This window comes from Cottoperca gobio, chromosome 8 (genome assembly GCF_900634415.1).
Source record: "Cottoperca gobio chromosome 8, fCotGob3.1, whole genome shotgun sequence".
Classification (NCBI taxonomy): Eukaryota; Metazoa; Chordata; class Actinopteri; order Perciformes; family Bovichtidae; genus Cottoperca; species Cottoperca gobio.
The window spans coordinates 19,118,152-19,140,347 of record NC_041362.1 but is presented as its reverse complement, the minus strand read 5'-3'; the positions used below and the strand labels follow the sequence as shown (position 1 = coordinate 19,140,347).

General features: G+C 39.3%; 1 protein-coding gene across 1 annotated transcript; it reads right to left on the bottom strand.

Annotated features, from left to right (window-relative positions):
• Positions 1-7,506: 7,506 nt before the first annotated feature.
• Positions 7,507-20,693, bottom strand: LOC115011843 (uncharacterized). Its single transcript, XM_029437088.1, has 9 exons — positions 20,558-20,693; positions 19,552-19,727; positions 16,868-17,741; positions 15,854-15,999; positions 15,420-15,499; positions 11,326-11,500; positions 9,278-9,412; positions 8,436-8,591; positions 7,507-7,749 (listed from the first exon to the last, which is right to left on the bottom strand). The coding sequence occupies exons 1-9, from the start codon at positions 20,691-20,693 to the stop codon at positions 7,507-7,509; spliced, it is 2,121 nt and encodes a 706-aa protein (XP_029292948.1).
• Positions 20,694-22,196: the final 1,503 nt, after the last annotated feature.

Genomic DNA, 22,196 nt, shown 5'->3' with positions numbered 1-22,196 from the left:
CAAGGGAGCCGTTTTTGCCAAACAAAATAGGAGGCATCACTCTGGCTGTCACCACTTTCTCCAGGGATAAGCAGCACACACACCTGATGGGAAGTGGGAACACACAAGATTTCTCTACTCCAGTTAAGTCTTATTACTTTTCCCTCCTATGTCCTTATGATTTAGAAGGAATGTTAATCACCAAAATAATGACAATATTTAATCACAATAATGATACGCAGAAGAAAATGAACACAACCAAATAAACAAACAAAGCATAGTACAGATTAATTTTGTGCTGTGTACTCGCTGGACATTTTTTTTCTCTTTATTATTAGCTTTCAAGCTTTAACTACTCTCTCACGATGTAGCACGTTTGCAGATTAAAATGAAAATGGTGGAAGATTTACCACTTCAATCGTGCAGTCATTCAGAGTCTATAATTTTGCACTTAAGCAGACAAAAGCAAGCTCATTTTTAGCCAATCTGGCAGTTGTCATTAGCTGTAGCTACAGTGTAAGCTAACACTGAAGCCCACGAGGTGTTTAAAACCTCTGTTTTGAGCAGGACTTCTAATGTCTAAAGCTGACTTGTATTATACAAGACACCAGTAAAAGAGTTAAATATGCACATGGTTGCTTCATACATGATTTTTTTTTTTTTAAAGACTGCAGCTAAAGCTAAAGCTACATGTTCCAGTGAAAAAATATCAGCTTCCTTCCTGTTCTAATGTCACTAGTTGATTATCCATGTAGAAGACATGGACATAAAGAAACACCATTGTTGTGTTGATGTGTTGAGCAAGTTATCCCAAGTATTACACCATTTTTAAATGGTATGCTCCTTTACAAAAGACAAGGATTTGAAGATGAGGAATAATAAGTTGAGCAGACGTTATCTATAACGTTATCTAATGCAAGTTTGGTTGGAGTTGCTTGCTTGTAAACAGGACTGAGCGAGGTCATTCCTATGTTCCCAGAGTCATATGTTCCCCAGCTCTACAAAGCATATAAAGGGAACCTGAACAAAATGTTTTTGCTTAATACATGACTTGGGCTATTGTGGGAAATTGTCAAAGGGCGTTGAGCATATGGTCCTTGGAAAATGAAATCAACATAAAACATTTAGTTTACTTGACCCTTGTATTGTGATAGAAAGGGGCACATAACTATCAGGTGTTAAATTTGACAAAAAAAGAGAAAAGAAAATATATATATCATCACAAAACACTCAAAAAACAATTATTTTTATCCAATATAGTGTTTCCCTCATTATTACATTTACTTTCTGTTGAAAATCTCATTAAATCAAATCATCAGAAAATAGGGTAAATAGATAACTTTAGTTTTTAATAGTATGGCATTCTGGGTAGTTTTGTGGATCAAACCCAACCCAAATAAGAATTTGAGTCAAGTTTGAATAAAATTGAATTGACAGAAAAAAACTGGAATATTTATTTAGGAAATATTTTAACTTGAAATGCATCAAATAGAAATAAAACACATTGAAGGGTTAATGTGATCAAATCAACAATCACAAAAAGAGGGACAGGAAGTACATGACACAAGGTGAGTGAACTTAACAAAATAAAACAGGAAACCAAGATCATGACAATACGCTGCCGACACTAAAGTTAGCCTACGCTCTGACTTACCTTTCTCCCGCGCGATGAATGTTTCAGTCCTGAGCCTCACAAAATAAAGTTGATCGCTAATGACATGCTCCTTGTCTTTGGAAATAATGTTAGCTTAACGCAGGTAGTAAGTTAGTTAGGGCTAATACTTGTAGTTTACATTAGAGCAGAAAAACACAATGTTTTATCCATTCCTTACTCTTTTGCTCTTGTACTTTTGGTTTTGGAAAAGCTAAAAAGAGACAAAACTCTCCAAACTGTTTAGTACATCTGTGACTCATCTAGTTTTAGATCATTTATAGCTTTAGCAGCCCCTCCTCTCCCCAGGTCCTGGAGTCATTGAGCAATACACTGAACACAGATTGCTCCCTGTGGGATTATGTTTGTCTGCTGAACAAAAGTAATATAAAGTATTTTCATGCTCAATACTTTTCTAGTGTTAGTTATTGGCGGGAAATCTTCTCCCTGAACAGGAAGTGGAACATTGCATAAAAGACTCTTGGTTTCGATGCCAGTAGTTTAATTAATATTGAGCAGAGTGATCGCCGTCTCTGAGAGTCATACCGTGGTTTGTAGTCTGATACAATTTACAATTTAAAAACAGTGCCTCATTGTTTCTATTGGCTGACTATGACCAGCAAGTCTGCTGTAGCCCTCCACTCATTCATTCATCTATTATTCAGGTTTCAGTGGAAGTTAATGGGACATTGAGTGAAGATGCCTAAGGTGGACTGTGACTGTACCTTAACAACATCAGAACATGTTTGAGAAGAACCAAGAATGTCTTTGTTGCCTCTCTCACTAGCTCTTAACTGATATCAGTGCTGTCATTGTTTTACCTTGTTGACAAAGTTTAGTGCTTCGGTATTTGTACACTATTAGCTAGATATCACTGTTTTTGCTATACTCGTTATAGTCCACCATGAAGTTTGCAGGTTATGGAACAACAAAAAAGGAAGAGATATTTGATCCACCAATTTGCCCCTATGTTTACTTGCGTACTTATGTTGCCTGGGAAGAGATTGTCACAGGTGAGGGAGAACGGCAACAAGGGAAGACAGTAGAGGCAGCAGGATGATATCAGTGGTTTATTGGAATCGAAAAGAAGGCACAGGTATAATAATAATAATACTGCATTTAATTTATATAGCGCTTTTCTAGATACACAAAGACGCTAAGTATGGGTCCAGGTATCTTGAAAGCAAAAGTGCAAAGCACTTAGCAACTTACAACTTTGACGAACTGGGAGAGGAACAAAGGATCTGGTGGATGGATGGAAAATGGCAAATTCAAGAGCCAGAAGAACTGCCTTAAAGGCTAAATTCAGGGGGAAAGTATCTTAAACACGGTAAATACCACAGATAACATGACAGACTATATAACGTGATTGGCTGCAGTCCTGCTCTACGACATGTGCACGTATCATTGGATTGTTTAGGTAGTTATACGGTAAATCCTCCAGCCCAGAGGTGGGTATATGCCATATAGCTGCTCCTTTGCACCATTACACTTCAGTGTTGAACTAACCTCATGGGAAATATAGTAAATGTTAAGTTAAGAGGAAGTAAATGAGCAATGTGTATACACCAAAAAGTACATAACAAAACCCAACCACAGTAAATAATATGAAGCAATATTATTTGAATTACATTTGTTGTTACTGGATTTATAATGTATCCACATGTTTTTGGTCATGGTCATTATAATGTGCTATACAGCAAAACATTTCCAGACTCTTGGAGGACTGGTGTTTGGCTAGAGATGAAATTAAACCAGAATAATATAAAGCTCTGTGTTTGAGGAACTTTAAAATCTAAAATCTTTCCACCAGCCATTACACACATTAGAGGAATTTAGCAGAATCTAATCACATTTTTATTAGATGTATGGGTTTTGAACAACTCAAATGATTGTCAGCCATTGTGTAGCTATGAGTTTACTTATGCAAATTGTATCTTGTTTTTTTTGTGTTCCATCATGTTGATTTCCTCTCTTGTCACAAATGTATCCTTGAAGTTACAGATTAATAAAAGGGTATATTGCAAAGCCACAGAAGCTGGTTCTCAGAAATGGCAGCAAAACCAGCTATTGCTCCCTTAAGAGAGCATACAATCTTATGTATGCTTATGTATCTTTCCCAAACTTCTCATCCCAGTTTTTTTTAGCCCAGAAGCTCTGTTACTGGTCTCTGCTGAAATCCCTCCTGTTGAGCAGCACCACTAGTTAATGAATACTGGTAGTAAATACAAACGCATGCTTCCCCCCACTTCATAATTAGATCTCTCAATCATTTGCTGCAGAGATCTTTGCCTTGATGGGGGCTTAGAGAGAGATGTGTGTGTGTGTGTGTGTGTGTGTGTGTGTGTGTGTGTGTGTGTGTGTGTGTGTGTGTGTGTGTGTGTGTGTGTGTGTGTGTGCGTGTGTGTGTGTGTGTGTGTGTGTTGTGTGAGGGCATTTTAATGTCTGTGTGCATACATAAGTGTACAAGTATATGTGTGTGTTCTTAGCATGTGCTTCCATACAGTGAATGTGTTGGCAGCATGTGCAGGCTTGCATATCATTTATTGATACCTATGTGTAGATGCTTTACATCAATGTGTTGCTGGATTGAACAGGAACACATCTTTTAGAGACGCTGGCTTGTTAAACTGAGCTTAGATCCACTGAAATGTATTAAGATGGGTATCGAATTTGTGTCAAAAGGAGAGATTCCCGCTGCTAATTTTCCCATTGCATCATTTCTTGGGATCCTTCCATGCTGCTTTGTTTTTGTACTGTTCAGAGTATTGTTTCTACACGAGAAAGAGAGAGGCTGAGATCAATACAAGTAATAACCTGCATTTTTTTCTTTCAACCTTCGCTGTACTTTGTATGAGCTACTTCACCACTTTAAAACATTAAAGGAATAGTTTGACATTTAGGGAAATACACTTAGTTGCTTACTGACGGTTAGAGTTCAGATGTAGAAGTTAGTTAGATGAGAAGATTGATACCACAGTACCTACGGTAAATACGAAGCTACCGCCTGCAGCACGTTAGCTTAGCTTAGCATAAAGACTGGAAAAAGGTACCATCTCAATCCTAAAATATTTGATATCTTGTTTGTTAAATGTGTACAAAAACAACTGGGAGCATTGCCAGGCAACCAGCAGAGACTCCAGGAAGTTACTGCTCCCGACACATCACTCTCTGTAAATGAGTGCATTGTTGTTTTTTTCACTTTGGTTTATGTATGGCTTCAACCATAGACTGTATATAAAGATGGACGATGCTTCTCCACTTCCTCCCTATTGTACAAACATGAAGCAGTGACTGATTGAACCATAGACTGTATATTATAGAGATCGATATTTCTGCTAACTGATAGCCTTTATATTAGCCTGATGATGTGAACATCTGCTCTATTATTATTATTATTATTATTATTATTATTATTATCATTATTATTATTATTATTATTATTATTATTATTATTATTATTATTATTAATGAATAAAATAGTCCAGACCAACATCATCTGATTGATCGGAGGCTGTGGAGGATGGAAGTGTTCTTTTATTTGGGAACTATGTGGCAGTGGATTGATTGATCAGGTACATTTAAACGGCACAGCTGTATCAACAATGAAGAGGAAGGTGTGTGAGTGGTGAGAGAGTGATGAGGAGGTGATGGGGAGATATGAAGTGAACATGTTTTGTACACAGGATAAAGTACAAAGCAGATGCTAAAAGAGTATTTGTGATTATAGCAATGAGTTTAGTAGTAGTAGTAAAACACTGGTTGGATGTTACTCGTGGTTACTTGGGGGAGATATGGGTTTGCCCTGGGAGGGTTCCATGCTGTAGTTTCATAGAAAATGCTTTAGAGTTTTAGAGTATTTTTTATTACCTATGCAAGTATTATGTAAGGAGGCTATGATTTCGGTTTAGTTTTCCAGGGTTTTTTTGTCTCCCTGTCAGCAGGATAACGGTAAAACTACTGGCATGAAAGTTGGTGGAAGGGTAGTATGAGCCAACAAAGAACACATTACATTTAGGAGCGGATCTCAATCACAGGGCAGATACAGGCGCCAAACACAACAATGACTGATCATCGGAGCTGTTATCGTGCAACATTAGCATTCATTTGGAGTTGTGTTTCTGGCCACCTGATAAATCTAAGTTCAGTTTTTACTGTACTTTAACTGCAGCTCTCATGTGGTTTCCACCATTCTTTAGCAGCTAAATGCTTCATTATGTAACCAGATAGTTGCTTAACTGGTCTGTCTGGTGGGAAGGCGGTGTATAGTGGGTTTAGCAGATGTTTTTCACTGGAAAGAGCTGCCTGCTATGGCTGGAAAGAGGTTGATAAGAGCTGACTTTACAGTGGAAAACCAAAACAATGAGCTCAAAGAGGCAAAAACGCTCTGTAGAGATCTAACTATGTTGGCTCAAAACGTTCCGCGTTACATATAATAAACAGATTTTGTAATATAGAACATTTCTATTAGTGCAGCTTTTTTCTGCAGACAACAGAATCTGCAGACTACACTTTATTCTCAGTCAGTCAGCACACTCACAAACCCAATCTGACTAAAATTGTGATTCTCGAAAGATCAAAATGTAACTGCATGAATAGAGTTTTTAAAAACTGCCAGCAGAGGCACGTATTGTAAGAAAATAAAACGAAGATTGATTGCAAACATTTACTTTACAACCATAACCTTATTTACTTGACCAGAATGCGCTCCCAAAGCCTACATCTAGCAGGGAATCCCTGCTGTGCTGTTATGAACAAACTGAGACCACACAGCGTATAAACATGCTGTATTGCACAATTCTATGTGAGAATTGCAAGACTGGCCATTGACCGAGGAACCGTGTGAGTCATGTTCAACGGAGAAATAACGTGCAAAAATGTAATAAAATGTCTTTTCAAATTGAATGAGAATGTAACATGTAATGGATTACCTAATCCAGGGACAATAGTGTTACACATGTGTTCCTTAATAAAGTGTAATACAAGTTAGACTCATTGAAAAAGGAGGTATTATTTTTAATAACTTCATATTGTTTTAGGTTGTCAAAAATGTATCACTTGAAAACGTTTCATCTAAAAGTTTAAATCTCTGATTGTTGGCTTGCCCCCATTAAAAAATCACAGGAGCTTCTCTTGATAAATCCAACTGCAGCCTTTAGATCGTTTGACCGCAGCGCCCTCTGGTGGTGGAGAGCATGTATTACACCCCGTAACACATACACACTACGTTTTATAAAATGTTATGTTTTAATATGCACAATAATAATGTTAGCTAATTTTCAAAACATTTGAAAGTCAGGTTCAAAATTCTTGTTTTATTTTGCAAAGTTCTTTTTGTCTCTCGATAAAGCAGAAAATACTGTCAACAGCCATACAAATAAAAAATAAAAATAGTTTTGCATGTTTTTAGGAATAACATGTTGGATACATCAGGCTATGAATAATATATGAACAACCCCCTCTGTAAAAACCTTCAGAATATAGAGAGGAATGAAACTGGAGAGTTTGGTATGTAAGAGCTGCTGAAGTGGAGATTTCTGGTCTGAGCCTGAGAAAAAAAACTTTTTTATAAAATAGCCTTTAAAGATATGCAAGGCTACAAGGGCTCGTAGTTGTATGAATAGGAATGGGACAGCACTCAATAATAAGTCAAATAATCAATTTGCTGATTATTATTTTTGTCAAAACAGCATCATTTACCAAAATTAAAAGAAATGGTTAATGAATGAACTCGATGTGTAATAAAGCCTACGATTGCACTCTTCAGATTTTTTTTTACATACCATCTTAATTTCTTTACTATCTTTTGACAATTTATCAACTAGTAAGATTACATTTTTCTTTTTAACATGGCAGTAATGAAATGTCAGTCGTTCTCAAACCCCACTCAGCTGAAAGTGTCGGTGTTGTACTATCAGAGCATCATGGTGCTTGTGGGAGCTCTGGAAGAACTCCTTTCCCCTCTGCAGGTTCTGGTCTGACAGGAAGCGCTCCACCAGAGTGTGCTGGATGGCCTTACGTTCGCAGACTCTATGTTGAACCACATGGCTCACATTTCTCAGAGGCTCCACTGTCAGCAACCCGCTGGGGCCGGGACTCATAGCCGGAAACACTTGAACCTGTTGACAGAGGGGGGGGGGGGGGATCATGATACCAGTTCAACATGTAAAATGTTCTTTTGTTTTAGTTAAGTCATTGTTTTGCAAGTCACAAGTAAGTCTCAAGTCTTTGCTCTCAGCCCCAAGTCAAGTCCCAAATCCTAAACGAGTCATATTGCGTCTCTGTAAAGTTCGAACTGCACGTTTTTACGGAAATTGATTTTTTTAGTTGACCACCAATACCTTTTGGTATAATTTTTTCTAACTGCCGTTCTGTAACATAACATTAGTTCTTCATGTTTATCTCCTGAAATTTGATTGGATGCTCTCATAACATTTCAAATAAAGTGGATCTGGGGATTAATTGATGACTTGCTGGGAATAATTCAGGAAATTAATCGAAATTACACTTTTTAAATAACGTACTTTTTAATCTTTGGGATTGGAGGAAGTACTTTTAGGTCAAAAGACTCAAGTCCAAGTGAAGTGACGAGTCATTGGTGCTAAAGTCATTTTTATCATCCACACCTCTGTCCTGAAGTAGTCTTCTTACCTGTGGTGGTCATTTGGGGGAAATATGTGTCCTGGGAGTAATTGTCTGCGGGTGTTTAATACTCGTGGCTAGTGGGTAGTAAATATGTGCTCAGTCTTTTCTGCTCTCAAAACCAAAATGGAAATGTAGTCATAAAAGAGTAGAGCACCGATACCGTTTTGACAAGATACTCTCTGTAGGCGTCGAGCAGTGGGTCAACACGATGCAGGTAGTCCAGATTTAAGAACTCTCCAGCCGATGGGTCGGTCAGACGCTTCCAGTGGAGGACCATGTGGACATGGAGAGCAGCTCCGTTCATCCATTGCTTTACCTGCACACAAAAGGAACATGAATGTCTGTACACCCTTACTCTAACACTTGCACTTTTTAACCTTATGTTTAAAGTCCTCCTCCAGACACATTTTAAAGAATGTAAAAAATATTTTACTATTATTTATAATCTACTGTTTAACATGGTTTTTAAATGTTTTTTTTAACTCTGAAATAGGGCTGGAAACACAGCTACTCTTTTTCTCTGCCTCGCCCGTGCAACACCGCTGCTCGCGTTGACAATGCGCATCAAGAAGCCGTTGGGAAGCTCAGCGACATGCTCGCAATCTACAGTGATAGTTCGGTGTCTGGTACATTTCTTTCTGCAGGAAATATCGGAGAAATTCAGCCATGGTCTGATATGGTGATATGGAAACCCCACCCCGCAGGTCGACGTGATGGGTTCCTAAGGTATATGATGTATACAACTCTGTCTGTCTGACTCCGAGTATCTGACATACAAAACACCATATGGAGTTTTATAAGGTTTAAACCTGGGATAACTACATTATGTCTGGGAAAAGGACGAGCAAACCAAGGATTAAAACGATAATTATCATACTTCTTAGATTAACTGATGAATTATTCCAGTGTTACAAGATCAAAAGTGGGAGAAGAGATTCACAAGCACCATTGTTAATATTATTTATAATTCTGTAGTTGCTTTGTATCAACGACAGAGCCAACCCCGGCAGAGCTGAGAGCGCTCCTCTCCAGTGACACCATCCTCCCATAGAAATCCATCAGCTCGGACCGCAGCTTCCTCTGGGAGTTCTCCAGCAGTGCTGTCATCTTGTCCTGGCTATTGGCTGCAACTGGAACCTGCCATTGTAGAAGATGTTTAGGTTGAATCATATCTAGTTCATTACAAAATGTAGTATTGTGTTGCCTATTCAGGCACAACTTGAGCCATTGTTTTTCAGTACTCTCAACAACGCTGGAGACAGTTTGTAGACAGTTCTGCCCCTGCAGGTAAAATACTGCAGGATATTTGCCATTTTATGCCTAAATACATAACATCTTATAATACACCTTGTTATGATGTGAATACTACTCCGTTTGACCAGAAGTGCTGCTTTATAAAATATGCCTCTGTGCAGCTTGGCTGTCAACTTATTTTGAGCAATAAGGCTAAACACTTGCAAGGATCAACATTTTGTGATATGAGTCTGATGTAGGGAGTTTAGCAGGTAATTATGTAACTGTATGTTTGCTTAATTCCAGGGTAAGCAGTAAGGCTGAAAACTGACCAGTTGCAGTTTAGTTAAAGAGGAACTGCGTAATTTTTGAAAGGAGAAACAACACACTTTTCTTCTTACAAATTAAAAGTTAGAAAACACACCCTTCCTGTTCCTGTTGTTACAGACTAGTTTATGGTGAACAATGTTAGCAAACTTTCAATAGATGATATTGACCCTCCTGAGTCAGTTCACCGACCATATGACTCTTCTCTACTCTCTAACCCTCTTCATTAGTGGACTCAACCATAGACTGTTAAAAAAAATGTAATGTAGGTTTGTAAAAAGCCGTTGTGAAGCTCAATGTGGGTGTTACTGGCCGTCGCCATCTCGGCAGTGATGACTCCGCCTAACTCCCGGCTAATCCAAAATTGGGCAAAGAGATGGAACATTGGTGGAATTTCTGTAAAGTAGTCTTTGGGGATTGACCCGTTTTTGGAGCAAGCCTCAAGTGGTCATTTAAGAAACTGCAGTTTTTAAGCACTTCCCCTTTGGCTTCAGCACCAGAGGTTGCCACTTGAGCTTAATAATAAAATGGTTATAATTACAAGACTACATCTAAAATGCATCCACCTGTTTGAGAAACTCGCTGGCAATGGAGCTGATGTCCGACCCGCCGTCGGCTCCAAACATTCTGCGTATGGGGTCTGGAGGTTGAGGATGGGCTAGCATCTCAAACAGGACTGAGAGGGCAAGTGCAACAACACCCACCCCTCCATAACTCACCTACAGAATCAACACACACACACACACACACACACACACACACACACACACACACACACACACACACACACACACACACACACACAAAATTATATTTCATAATTTGGACATTTTTTAAAAACCTCTTAGACAAAGCAATTGCAAAATTATTGAAAGCATGCAAATTTATGGAGAGTGGAAATGGTTATTTTCTCCACAATATAGATATTACCTTATTACTTAAAGGTACAATGTGTAAGATATGGCCAGAATTTAAGTTTAACGCTCAAAAAGTAAGTTACAGATTTGATGTTATGTCAAAGACGTCTATGTAATGTGATGCAGAGATACTGTATCTATTGAATTTGAATTTGAGTCATGAAAACGCACACAGCACGTACAGTCCCATGTTAGTAGTACAGAAAAGCCAAACATGCTTGCGTAAACTATGGGCCGAAGCCCCACGTGAAGATTATTAGATAGCTGTGTTATTTTGACCGGCTCTCAGAGTTTCAGCAGTTTAGTCGGCTTTCGCATATTCTTGCCCTGCTGTTAGTTAGTAGCTGGCTTTAAAAAGAAAAACTGATGACTGTAATTAGATTGTATTGAGCCAGTAGTAGAGGTGAAATTCTGCTCTCTATTTCTTTGGAGCAGGTGGCCAGGTGCTACACATTACACCTTTTAAGTAGTTTTTCTGTCTGCCATGAATAAGGATAAGAATAATACCCTTATTCTGTTACGTATGTATAGTAACACGTGATGGATGCAAACCAAACACCACTATGATCTGACCATGGTGTTTCCTCCAAAGAGTGTGTGGAGGTCACGGTTGAAGGCAAACCGCTGGTGCCAGGTCATAGTGCTCTGAAGGGTGGAGTACTGCTGCTCCAGAGCCCAGGAGGAGTTCAGAGACAGCAGAGAGGCCAGCGAGGCATCCAGGGAGGCATCAGGAACCAGGCCTGCATGGCTGGAGAGTTACCACATTCTAGGTTGGACTGATACGGTCTAATTCTCAGAACTTATGTTATCACTCAGCTGAGCTGACCATGTTATCCCTGCCCCAAAACTGAGGTTTCAGTAGGCTTACGTCAGGGCTAAGCTTCTACTCAGTTCACCCAAATCACAAAAAGATATATTTAAAGACACTACCAGGGATAGGTGTTCAGTTTGTTCCTTTTTTTGCATACCTGGCGGTGTCGTAGAGACAGTCTATGGTCTTTGGAGAAGTGCTGCAGTGTATTCCCATCTCAGCGTCCAGTGACAATGAAAAACCACCGCAGAGTTGCTGTCACTGACCATTCTGAAGGATTCAACAGTGTGTTCAAGCTTTAGTCCCTGGGTACAAAGTCTAGACTCACGCAAGGCGGATACACACACACACACACGCACACACACACACACACACACACACACACAAATCAAACAAACTGCTCAAATACAGAGATACCCATACATACAGTACATGACACATGTCATGATATAAGAAATCTAATGACAAAGATCTGCTATATTCAGCCCACAAGATTTATTGGGACATTATTGGGGCAGAAATTCTCTATAATGAAAGGTTAACTCTTGGTAAGACAGCAAATAAGAATATTTACCAAAATGTTGAACTAAAACTACAGTGTTCAAAGATTTGGGTACGAATGATTAGAGGACAGCATTTGCAAATTATTCAGGTAGTTGTCCAATCTGAGCATCAAAAATGGTCATTGTGCCAACAATATCAATAAGATTAAAGGAGCTTTTGTTTGCAAAGTTGGTTTAAAACTCCTGGCATGCTCTCCTCACTCTCAAATACCATTACCCGTGAGCAAAGCACTAAACCCTCTCACCTGCTCCACCCTGCTCGGTGGCTATTAGGTGTGTCACCATACCAGAAATGTTGTTTGTCGATACCAATACCAGTGACAATCCCCGTACTTCAACATACACTCCTTTATTACCGTTTGCATGCTGGTTTTTGTTAGGAAGTTAAACAGGTCACATTTCCCTCTCTAATATCTATTTTTTATTATTGTGAAAAAAGTTTCCCGCCAAAATATACATTTTTCATAGATTAGATTTGAACACATCATGATAACGTTACAATTTACGCTCGGTAAATATAGATTTTTACTGGCTAGAGCTTGAAGGCAACATGGTGCAACACTATGGTTCAGCGGATGCTAACAGCTAACGCTAACTAGCTCTCCTCTTGCCAATTTCAACATGATTTGTTGTTCATTTGTAGCATTATCAGGGAAACAATAGGAGTTTACTACTACGCACTATGGTACCTGCAGTACTGTAGAAAAACGAGTAGCGCCACGTTTTGAGAATTTTGGCATCGCCTTGGTACTAAAGTGGCATCTCTAATGACCACCAGTTTAAAAATGGTTGCAGTTGGCAACCCTCAGAATGTGAAAAAAATGTTTGATAAAATGTCTCTTATTCATTTTTTGTGTTTGTTTTGAGCACCTAGAATGTGTTCTACAGCCTGTCACCATGCAATACAGTAATGCTACAATCTGTAACACTTTCAACATACACACACACAACATACAGTGCAACAGAAGACATGTGGCAATGCAAAGTAGTAAATTGGCCAAATAAACATGACTAAAAGAGAACAGAAACACTTGGCCTATATCTTATATGAACGAATACTTAATAGATTACTTTATTGATGTAGAATCGAGGGAATGCCTCACGTGTCAAATACAAGCAAACAATTAAACAAAGCAGATCCTTGCATTTTACAAAGTGTTCAATAATAACAGTCATGCAGTAACAATAACATGAGGCATATTGTCAATAAAACCAAGATTAGATACTAGAAAGTAAATGACTTATTCAAAATACATTGGTTTATGATATTACAGTATACATATATATACATAATATCTGTATACTACAGATATTCCTTTTTTAAATTTTTTAACATTTCTCATACTGATTTGGTTTGTCATCAAGTCTGTACCTCATATATTTACTCATACGTACATACATACATAAAATAAAATAAAAGACCTGATCTCATGGCAGAAATGGCCTGGGTTACTGACAGAATCAAATCAATTGTCCCTCAGCCCGAGGCCAATCTGTCCACCAAACTTCCGGAAATCCATTTTGAGGTGTTCCCTGCTGGCAGACAGTGAGACTAACATGGATGAAAACTTAACCTCCTTTACAGAGGTGATAAAACCTCAAGTGTGAATCCAATAAAGCATTTATATCAGTATCTGACCTATCAGGACACGTAATATTATATTGCGTCAAAACACATCAACGCGTATGAAACTGCATGAATCAAAATGATAGCCCTGTTCCATGTGTGTGTGTGTGTGTGTGTGTGTGTGTGTGTGTGTGTGTGTGTGTGTGTGTGTGTGTGTGTGTGTGTGTGTGTGTGTGTATGTGTATGTGTGTGTGCTTATGCATCTGTTGATGTGTAAACTTATTTAGAGCAGGCCGTTGTTCCCGCTTACGTATACAAAATAACAAGAATTTATTCTGTACACAATACATATTGTGGAAAGTACCTCATTTAATATACACACATTCTTAGCCCTACTTTAAACATTAAGACATAAGATTCTCACAGAGCTAAACAAATAACTAGAGGGCAATGTGTGATGTTTGGCTGAGTTTCCTATTTCTTTTCTAATCCTAGTACAATATTTACACGCTAAAGGTTGTATACACTGATACTGGTCGCTGTAATCAGTCCTCTGGTCCATACTGGCTGAAGCGATCCTCTTCTTGTGCAACTACAGTAAAGGAAATCCTCAGTCCTTGTTCTTCAAAAATGTATTTTCTAGTTGAGCTGAAGCTAATAAGAGGCTTCATTAGTCTGAGTCTGTGGTGGCCATACAGTACTAATACTGATACTTTTGTGAGTTTGATTTGTTTTGGGTCTCAGACTGTTACGAACTGCCTCCAGGTAATAGCCATATGTTTGCATTCTAAGGTCCGACACTGACGAAGGCGATACTACTATGAAGTTATGAAGTTTGTAAATTATTTTTTTTACAACTGCACTCCAATCATATCCCTAAAGGAAAAAAAAAAATATATTTTTCAATCTAGATTGTTTTGGTGTGAGTTGCCGAGTGTTGGAGTTATCAGCCGTAGAGATGTCTGTCTTCTCTCCAATATAATGGAATGCGGCAATAAAACTAACATATCGTTTCCATTGGGCGCAACAAACTATTCCTGCTGCTGCTTGGCTTGTCTTGTGTTATTATTCAGCTAGCTAGCTCATGAATTTAAACTTGAAGCACTTCAAAGCACTCACAAATCAGCTTTAGACGGGTCATTTTAAATGTTTGGATATATTATCATTATGCCAGTTTTGCCACTGTTAATTTTCTGAGAGCTAAAAATCAATTGCTTGAAAAGTATGCTGTCAAGTTGAGTCCATATGGAATTTCAATAAAATGACCCTCTATTTAAAAGTATATAAGAAGTATTAACATGATTCAAACTAAAATGTGTCACTATAAAATAGGTCTGAAGTAATTAGGTTGAAAACTTTTAGAATACAAGTAGTTCAAATGGTATTTAAGAGTATAAATGGTAGTAAGTATACGCTTAATCTGTGTTACAATTAGAGGGCCTTGGAAAATGTTCTCCCCTGTAAGGAGTCCCTGACCCCAAAAGGTTTGAGAGCCCCTGATTTACAGTATATGGTCATGGCCTTTTCAGTACTACTTATGTATACTATACATTTTTTACTATTACAGAGTTTAGGTTAAGTGCTTTTTTGCATGCAATGTGTGCTTCTACAGTATTTCTGTGCGTATAGTATTTGCCCTTACAAAGTGGTTGTGGAGGGCCGTGCCATGAGTGTGCTCAGGCGGTGAGACTGTGTGTGTATGAGGCTGTGTACAGCGTGTCTGTACCTGGCAGACATCAGGTTGTACAGTAAAGGATTGATGGCAGCACTGAGGTAGAAGAGGACAGAGGACACCAGGTTTAAATACTGAGACAGATAGTATAACAAATACGAGTTTGTGTCAGAGTGTGTGTATGTACTGTTGAAGTGTGTGCCATTGTGTGTGTTATCATTGTACAGGTCAGTGGGTGTCACAGTGTATGTGTTTGAATAAAAGTGTTTGTCTGTGCTCTTAGCATCAGATTGTATGTCCATGTCAGTATCTGTGTCTGCCAAGTGTGTGTCAGTGTGTGTATTGATTTTATTCTTTGCACAGATGTCACAGAATATTTTGTCTCCATCTGCGTGAGCGTGTGCAGACATCTTGAAGTGCGTGTCCGAGTCTAACTGGCTGATGGCTTCAGGAACAGAGTGTGTGTTGATATTTCTGTCTATGCTCACATCAGAGAGAGTGTTAATGTCTAAGTTTGAGTTTGTGTCCATGTACGCTTCCTGTCTGTCTGAACTGCTGCCTAGAGAAATAGAAAAAATGGTCCGACCCACATGGAAGGGCAGCCAGCACAGGACAAACGCCAAGACAATCACTCCTGGAGGAAGTGAAACACAGGGGCAGGGTGGGAGAAACAACAGAGAGAGGACATTAGAATAATAAATAACTGAATGCACTATTATGCAGATGACACCCAATTATATCCATCGGTCAAACCAGATGAATCCAATCAATTAGCTAAACTTCAAGCATGCCTTAAGGACATAAAAACCTGGATGACCTGCAATTTTTGGATTATCTAAAGATATAGTATCTCTGGATGGTATTAACTTGGCCTCCAGCACCACTGTAAGGAATCTTGGCGTTATCTTTGATCAGGATCTGTCCTTTAGCTCCCACATAAAACAAATTTCAAGGACTGCCTTCTTTCATCTACGTAACATTGCAAATATCTGGCACATCCTGTCTCAAAACGATGTAGAAAAACTCGTTGATGTATTTGTTACTTCTAGACTGGATTATTGTAATTCCTTATTATCAGGTTGTCCCAATAAATTCCTTAAGACTCTTCAGTTGATCCAAAATGCAGCGGCACATGTACTGACAAGAACTAGGAAACAAGATCATATCCCCCCCATTTTAGCTGTTCTGCACTGGCTCCCAGTAATCCTTCTCTTCCTTACTTCTCCTTGTCCGCTGCCAGAGTCTAAGGACAGAGGGTGTTATCGGGGTGATATTGGGCTATATAACTAATATTTGATTAATTACTTGATTGATTGATAGTTTGCCTGTGGTTCCACTAAGGATAATAATCTATCATTTATAATAATAAACCAGTCACTACTGTCAGTTAGTGGTATGTGTAAATGTTTCCTGAAAACGAACCTGTAAGCACTAGTTTCTGTGTGTTCTTGTTGTAATTAACAAAGTACCTGGGTGTGTGTCAGTGACTTTGTGTTTCTCACCCAACATTTTGACAGTGTGCCGGTGACTCTGGTCTCTACGGCTGCTTTGTGGACGGAGCCACAGAGTCCGTCCAATCAAGCTGTAGACGAGTCCCAGGATGCACAGGGGTACCAGGAAGTACAAGTTGGAGACAACCATCATGGCTGACAACAGCCCTGAGGAGACGGCGTAGTGTGTGCAGCGGCACTCTCTATTGTCAATCTCTCCTCTGCCACCTCTATCAATGCCTTCTTCCCTTCCTCCTCCCTCATCCTCTTTCATTTTATTTAGCCGCGCTACCTCAACTTCCATCTCTCCTTCTTCTTCACCTCCTCCCTTATCTGCTTGTTTTTCAGGTTTAATTTTTCCTCTATCTTCTTGTTCCCTCTCATTTCTTTTGTCTTTTCCCACTTCTCTCTCTCCTTTCTGCCCAAACCTTTTTAACTCCCCATCTCTTTCACCCCATCCCTTTTTCTCCTTTTCTCCCCACTTTATTCCCTCCAATACTCCATCTATTGATGCCATGTGTCCACTTTCTCTTTCCCCTAGACCTATCATAAATCCTCCTTGCTGTTCTCCTTCCTTGCCTGTCCATCCTCCGTCCTCCGTCCATCCGCCCAGCCCTAGTTCCTCTCCCCCAACTTCCTCCACTCCAACCATGACCAAAAACGGTGCTGCACTAACTGCCGCACCCAGCCAGAGGCAGCCGATAAGAGCCCTTGTTCTGCGCCGGGTCACCAGGGTCTTGGCTGTGATTGGCCAGCAGACCGCCAGGTACCTCTCCAAGGAGAGGAAGGTGATGTGGAGGATGGTGCAGAAGGTGCAGCACTCTGAGAGGAACATTGTCAATTTACAGGCAAGTTCTCCTAGAGGCCAGGGTCTGGGCCTCCAGAGCTGGAAGAGACAGAACAATTATTTTACTCTTACGACATCTTGGTTACCACCTTTATTCCACTTCATGACAAAACAACTGTCACACTCAGGTGTGAACGACTTTGCTTAAAGGTTATATCCTCAGTTGACAAGCCAACCTTAAATGCTTAATTTGGTGTAAAAACATGTTTAAGAATAGTGATGTTTCACCACAAGATAGTGAATTTAGCCAAGAACCAATTAAAATTGTGTGTCAACCAAAGAAGAAGAATGAGTGCCAACTGAAATGAACTGCCAAAAAGGTGAGAATGACAGTGAATATGGGTTTAAAACAGAGCTGGCTGGTCAAAACACACACTCTCAGGTGAATTCTCAAAGAATGGATTGCATCCGCTGATAGCTCTATGAATTGTGCATCACTTGCAACCGTTATCTGTCTCGTCGGAAGTTCTGATTCACAAAAGAGATTATGATAATGACATTACAGCGCAAACATGGCCATAACATTTTGCAGCAGAATGCAATATGCCCTTTTTTTTACCCACGTGGAAAAGTATAAATGTAGCCTTTACCCTGATAACACCTTAGGGAGAACAATGGCAGAGAGAAAAATTGAAATTACATTTTAAGACTGTGAACTTCATCAAAACTTCAGGCAGAAGGAATTTAACTTAAATTATAAAACGGACATGTCAAATCAAGCAATCTGATTGGTTCTTAGCCGTGGTATAATGAGCGTATATCACGGGTATAATTGTAGTTACTTTTCACAACAAGTGAAATCCATCCGCGTCTGAGAAAAAGCTACACCGTTACAGCTGTTAAATTACGTCCGTTAAGAAACAAACTTACAAAGCTTTACTCTGGAGGAGTGGATTGAGCGGTGCCTATCTCCAGAGAAAAAAGCCCCTAAAAGACAACATGCAGAGCTACGTGAAGAGCAGGTAGACCAAATGGAAAAAAAACTAAATGAACAGAACACCGTGAAGCAAACAAAATGGGCAGTTAAGTGCTTTGAAGACTGGTGTCAGGATACATCATTATTTAATAATAAAAACTATTTAAATTGGAGTATGTATTTTTCTTTCATATTGCCACACATGGTAACCGTTTTATAAAAGCAATAGCTCACTTCAGACCGTGGTATATGGTCATTATATCACAGTTAAGGGGGTTGAACCACGGCCTGTCGTGAGCTATTGCTTAAATATATTACCTAATTTAAATATGTGCAAATAGCACAGGATGAGGTTGATCCATAGAAATAGAGTAGGAGTAAATTGGACATTCCAATTCAAATCAACATTGCAGGATGGTCAGAGCGTCAGCCATTTTTATGTGAACCGTAAACTAAACGGATGTGCGGAAAGTCGCGGACTCACCGAGGTGAGGTTTTGATTATCCATTGCGATTGTGCAGAGGAAATGATAGAAGAAAGATCTAATACCACTCTGGGTGTGACTCAACCCTTGGGAAGAAAATTTCATTTGTGAGCAGGGATTCCCCTGAGGGGAAGGCAGCGAGGGCTGGTTTAAATCCTTATTGAACATAAGTCTCAAAATTAAGCAAATGCATCATCCTTCCTTCTTCATTCATATCATGGGCTGCAATTTCTGCTGTGACTGCACCTTGAGTCAAAACATCAGTATCTGGACGGACTATGTTGTATATCATCATCACAAGCATGCATGAACAAAGAGATACCCTATGTATGTGTGTGTGTGTGTGTGTGTGTGTGTGTGTGTGTGTGTGTGTGTGTGTGTGTGTGTGTGTGTGTGTGTGTGTGTGTGTGTGTGTGTGTGTGTGTGTGTGTGTGTGTGTGTGTGTGTACCTTATACAGATCCAGAGGCAGCAGTAGGAGTATCAGCAGATCACTGACAGCCATGCTGCTCAGGTACAGGTAGGTAGAGCTTCTCATGTGAGGTCGGAGCCAAACCACCAGAATTGTCAGTATATTTCCCAGGAGGCCGAAGAGCATCAGTGGAATGTAAATGACAGTCACACACACTGGAATATGAAATATGGATATGTTTTATCAGAACTACTTTCTATTATTTCAAAACTGTATAAATTGTCGGCCAAGAAATATTTTGAATTCTACTGCAATATTGCAGTTGAAATTCAAATTAATAATATGATATTTTGGAAAATATGCTAACATGGCTCTGTCAAAAGGTTAAACAATACACAGCAGCACCTCTAAAGCTCATTAATTAACATGTTATAACTTCAAAACAACATAGCAAACAACATGTTCGGGTTTTATTCTGGGTTCAGTGCCAAAAGCCTCAACATATCTCTCTCTCTCCCTACATTTGTTGTCTATCTCTACACTGTCTGTCAAACAAAAGCAAAAATACTGACGATTCAGTCTCTGGAGGAAACGGACAATATTTCTGGTGTTCTGGTGTATTCGTTATTCAGACAAGATTTGCTCTGATGCAATGATCATTGTTAACAGTCCAAATAGCAACTTAAGATGCGAGAATGGATTTTGACTTGAGAGACAACGTCTACGACTAATCTCTATGAATGCAGATAAATAGTTCCGCCTCTTCTGCTCTCCACATGGACTGTGTACCTGCATGCTCAAACATGATTGGCCAGTCCTACTCGGAGTACAAACAGAAACCAGAACGCTTCCGATATCAAAATCTTGACCCGTTCCTAAAGCATCTGCATTCATTTGCTGTTCATCAGTTAAAAGAACGTAAAACTACGCTAACCTGCATCTGGTGGTAGCTTCATATTTACCGTACAGACAGGAGAGTGGTATCAATCTTCTCATCTAACTACAAGAAAGTGAATAAATATGTTGCTATTGTTTTTTAACCCACCTAACTCAGTAAATCCAAACATTGAATCCTCCCACTGGCACTCTTGGTTCAAGCAGTCCTCCGGGAAGCCAGAAGCGTGGCCACAGTTTTCATCTTCACAGCCACTGCCCATGTCTCCCAACTCCATATGATCCATGTTGACGCAGGGTGGGGTTGGACAGAAAAAGTGAAAACAGAGAAAGCGGCGGGGGAGATGTGTCCCCTGGGTTACAGGGCGCAGGGGTGACGCACACCAATGGATTTCCTTTGACGCTCAATCACAGCTAACACTGAAGGCAACGTTCAGGGTGGAAAAGGGCTGTACAGTCAGAACAAAAGAAAAACATATTTACAAGAAATCACAGGTGGAACTGCATGTAATGATGTACACTCTACATACATGAATAAACACACGTGCAGTTACGCATGCATAGAGGATGTGTACTTTGAGGTAATTAAATCAAACACGTTCCACTGTTTATGTTTTGTTTATGCCACTTTTTAGTTACAAATCCATAAAGATGAACCTTTATTAACACTGAGGAAACTGTCGTGCACATATGGGCATACACATCTTCAATATCAACACAGTTAATGTCCATTTATAAAAAGATGTAATTGCTATTTAATTCCTAACTACTTTTATTACTCTTGAAACCATCATTATCAATCAGAATGAACCAATTAAAAAGTCAACTAATCATTTTTGCATCCACCCACAAACAATCTGTACAAAAACTGTACATCAGTGGTTACAGCTATAAGTAAACACAAACAAACACAAACACATGAGAACTGTAACTTAAGGTAAGAAAATATACTCACTGACTGAGAGGAGCTTCAGTGCCCGGTGTGTCTCTCTGCTGCGCTCACACACTTGTGTTTTGCCGTGACTTACACACACACACATCCATCTCTCCCCTCTCTCTCTCTCTCTCTCTCTCTCTCTCTCTCTCTCTCTCTCTCTCTCTCTCTCTCTCTCTCTCTCTCTCTCTCTCTCTCTCTCTTCCTTTGTGCAATCCTGTTTCACATTATGCCACTTTACAGTTCACCAACCGGTATGTTTATCACCAGTTCGAAACTCAAAACATTAACTCTTTCATTACTTTTTCACCTTAACTCATCTCCATTCCATAACGTTTTAAAACCAGGAGATCTTAAAACTCGTGGTGGAGGAAGTATTCAGATTCTTACTTACTTAAGTACCAATACGATAATGTAAAAATACTCCATTAAGTAAAAGTCCTGCATTCAAATTCCTAAGACATTAGTATTATCAGCTAAATATCAAAAGTAAAAGAACTCATTCTGCAGAAAAATGGCCCCTATGAGTGAAATATTATATTCAATTGTTCAATATTGATGCAGCAACATGGAAGCAGCAACCCTCCAAAGGGTCACATGATAAATGTGAAAGGTCGCGAGATGAATAAAGCAGCAGTCACACCTCAAACTGAGATTAGAGGTAAAATCATAGGCACAGCTATTAACAGATTTGTCACTGGGAAAATAAATAAATAAAATAACCACCAAAACTGATATCTTTTTTTGCCTGTCTCCAACAGGTAGGCAACAGCAAGTTTCCTAATGAGCTGAAAATATTTTTATACTATAGACGGCCGCTCGGTGTGGGAGGATCCCCTCGTGCGACCTCTCCCCT